Consider the following 3,423-nt stretch of genomic DNA (forward strand, 5'->3'; position numbering starts at 1 on the left):
TACGAACTGTGTGCGAAAACGAGCGCAGGGTGCAGATACAAGCTCAGAAATCCAATCAGAAGATAATAATTCAAACCAATGTAAGTAGCAAATGGATTACAATTTCAATCTATCAATCTTCAGTACCTACCAATTAAAACTAACTACGAATGTATGCAATAAGAACAGAAATGCTGTCAAAAGGAGTACCATTGCTCAAAATCTAATCCACTTTTGCGCCGTACCTGACGTTTCTCCCACCCTCTTACAGATGTCGAGCAGTAGCCATCTCTGTCTGCTGGTGGTGGCCGCGTGTCTGCTGGCTCCGGCCGCCGTGTCGGCACAGATCCAGTTCTCCGAGGACTGGACTCACGGCAAGCGCGACGTGTCGGCACAGCAGCAGCAGCTGCTGGCAGCGGCCGCCGCCGCCGCCGACGGCGCGCCGCGGCCGCCGCTCAGCCTGCTGGACGTGCTCAGCAAGGCGGCGGCGCAGCAGGCCGCCGGCCAGCAGTGCAAGCCCGACGCCGAGGCGCTCGGACTCATCTACGACCTCATTATGGTGAGTAAAATGAAAAAAACATAACACGCTCATATAAATGGCCATTTATGTCATAAAACGGAATTTTAGAGACGATAAAAGGTAACCGTCTATTTCAGTAAATAAGATGAAGTAAAAAAAAAATCAAAATCAGCACGTCTGAGCAAACTGTTTCAGCCACGCCACGTATTTACAGATGAACTGATGTCCGCTTTTCTTTCTTTCGCAGAGGGAAGTCGAGAAGGTCATCAGCTGCAGAACCCAAAACGGGATGCTGAAACCGGCCTACGCGACTTAGAATCGGGAGTGCGCATAGCTTCTGGTTGAACCAAAGAAGAAATTGGCAGTTCCTCGAAGTCACTCAGTTCAGGGAGTTTATTTATTTTCCCGTCAGTTCGGCTGGGAATTCAGTGTCGATTTGCACGGACCAAGTCTGAGGGACGCCACGGAGTGGGTCTTCCTGAGCAGCTGCAGTACTGGATAGTTACCGCAGAAGTGCTGTTCCGCTGAGGAGAGCGGCGCTGTCGTGAAGAGGAGGTGGCACTCACGTCACATATCGAGTGCTGCTGGTGCCGATGGCAGCGCGGCGGGGTCTGAGAGGGTCGTCCGTGGGGACCGAGGCAGCCTGCTGCTCCGTGCAGCTGGCGAGGCTGGTGGGTCCTGCCTTCACCAGAGGACCCTTACGCAAGACCCAGTGAACTGTGATACCTACCTACTGTCCTGATCTCAGCCTGCAGTTATGGCCATCACTAGTGCTCAGGATCACTGTATACCTACTTACCGTTCCCGCATGTGCGCGGTTGTGGGATGTGGGTATGTGTAATACTTGCATGTTCCTATGTCGATGGAAATGTTAGTCATAAAACGTTAGTCATAATCGTATTCAAGTATCTTCGGTTCTCAGTTATTATAGCTTGAAACGCTGCCAACTTTGTAATTTAGAGACGAACTATTTAGTAGTAGTTTAGTATAGTTCGCTTGTATAGATCGTTAGCCAGCATCCCTCTTCTGACAAACTATCAGACCCAAACTTTGTTCGTGTTACACATGCTGGTACTCATATAGCTCATTTGCATTTGCAGCTTATCTATGTAGTATGTGCTCATCTTAGTTATTTATTTCACCATGCTACTCCAATTGTGATGACTTTTTTGTGTTTATAAGTCGAGTGTGTCATTTGTCTTTTGTACGAGGCTTTTTATTATTTATTGGTTGGTATACTGTCAGTGTGAAAAGTGCATGAATGATTGACAATCCAACAATAAATTTGATACCAAACATATCTTTTGCCTAACGGCTCGTCACATTTACTGTTGGTGCGACGCCGTGGGGTATTTATGTGAACACAATCCCGGGAAGCGTAACAAGAATTTCACTAGAGTATTCGAATCGCCCGATGTGCGAAAGAATGCTCACACTTTCAAAACTGAATATTTATCGAATATAAACTGTACCTTAGGCACTTATAAGTTTACGGAATATGATATAATGACGGGCTTATAGGAGTTGGCAAAAAAATTGCCGGAAAGTCGAAGGGTATGCCTATATTTGAATGCAAACATGCTAAATGTAAACTTGACGCAAAAAAGCAAATCGCATGCTTAAGAATTTATTAATCGATGATACGACTGAAAGCAGGCACAAAATGCAGTAATGAAGGCTTACAGGTCATATGTCAAAATCAAATCAGTTGATGCATATATGCTCCCAATGATCGGGGGTACAGTACACGCGGCGGATGAATGCGTAGAAGTCCGCGGACGGGCTGAGCACCAAAAACTGGTTGCAAAGCAGAGAGATGCCCACGAAAAGTAGTTTTCAAGATGTTTCAACTCCACAAGAACACATTAAACAAACGTCTCCTTAGAGCGCTCACGCCATCCACAGACACTGGGTAAGCGCTGTCGATAAGATGGTGAAGGAGCTGACGCAAGAAGATCGGGATGGGCTCTGAAATGTGCAGTGTTAACGCACTGGAGTGGACCACGGTAAGTTGCATATAAGAAAACGTCGAACTTACGGTGCTTTTACATTAAGGTTGAAATGCAGTAAAGCCAGTAAATAGATGTTATATGCTTTTATCGACATTTGCATGCCTTTTTAGGGCGAATCAATGATGCAAACCAAATGCAATCACCCTAACCTGGTTTGCCTAGATGTTTGCATGAAACTTGACAGAGTTATAAATTTATAACATATAAATGTTACATCCTATGTTAAAATGTTAACCTCAGGTTTCCTTAAACCGGGACACCACTTCAAAGATAAGGGATGTCTCTAATAAATGTCATTGCATATGCAAGGATCTACTGATGTGCGGCATAACCTTTTTTGGTCAAGCCCTAATCTTAACCAAGGGTGGGTCAAATTTCCAAGTTGATCTCTAGAAATAAGACTTTAGTTCGTTTGTCGCAGCTGGAATAAATGAGTGGTAAAATCGATGCTGGTAAATATTTTCAAATATCTTTGAACTCCCTCTGCGTGATCACTGATCACTTGCAGATGAATCAATTCCAATTTCCATCACATTTTCACTCAGAAGGGGCTGCGTCATGTATTCCTTGATAGATGACTGATGAATGGTGACTAGTAGGTATACTTGTAAAACCGCTCAACTGCTGTCCTAAAACGTGCCTGCGCCGCAGCAGCCTGAAAGACTTCGCCAACTAAAAATATCTCGACACAGCGGCTAATGCTGACGCTGTGAGGTCATCTTCCAGACGTAGACGATGACTGGAGGCTTTTGCAGTTGTGTGCACACACCCACCACTACCGTCAGCTCGCATCTTCAGGCGTTGGCTAGTATACACGAGTCGATTGGCTGTGAAGTGCCCAGTGGCGACAGCGACTCACTGATCCACTGCTCTGGGTCGGACGTAAATGTTGTTATGAAAAGCTATCTTGAC

General features: G+C 45.6%; 1 protein-coding gene across 1 annotated transcript; it reads left to right on the forward strand.

Annotated features, from left to right (window-relative positions):
* Positions 1 to 1,769, forward strand: LOC122371089. Its single transcript, XM_043347178.1, has 3 exons — positions 1 to 80; positions 251 to 538; positions 747 to 1,769. Exons 2-3 carry the CDS (start codon positions 251 to 253, stop codon positions 813 to 815), a joined length of 357 nt encoding a protein of 118 aa, XP_043203113.1. The 5' UTR covers positions 1 to 80; the 3' UTR covers positions 816 to 1,769.
* The last annotated feature ends 1,654 nt before the right edge of the window (positions 1,770 to 3,423 follow it).

This window comes from Amphibalanus amphitrite, unplaced genomic scaffold (genome assembly GCF_019059575.1).
Source record: "Amphibalanus amphitrite isolate SeventyFive unplaced genomic scaffold, NRLGWU_Aamphi_draft 001204F_arrow, whole genome shotgun sequence".
NCBI lineage: Eukaryota > Metazoa > Arthropoda > Thecostraca > Balanomorpha > Balanidae > Amphibalanus > Amphibalanus amphitrite.

Coding starts and splice junctions, on each gene's coding strand:
- LOC122371089 (XM_043347178.1), top strand. CDS start 251: ATGTCGAGCAGTAGCCATCTCTGTCTGCTGGTGGTGGCCGCGTGTCTG. Junction 539..746: donor TCATCTACGACCTCATTATG/GTGAGTAAAATG, acceptor TTTCTTTCGCAG/AGGGAAGTCGAGAAGGTCAT.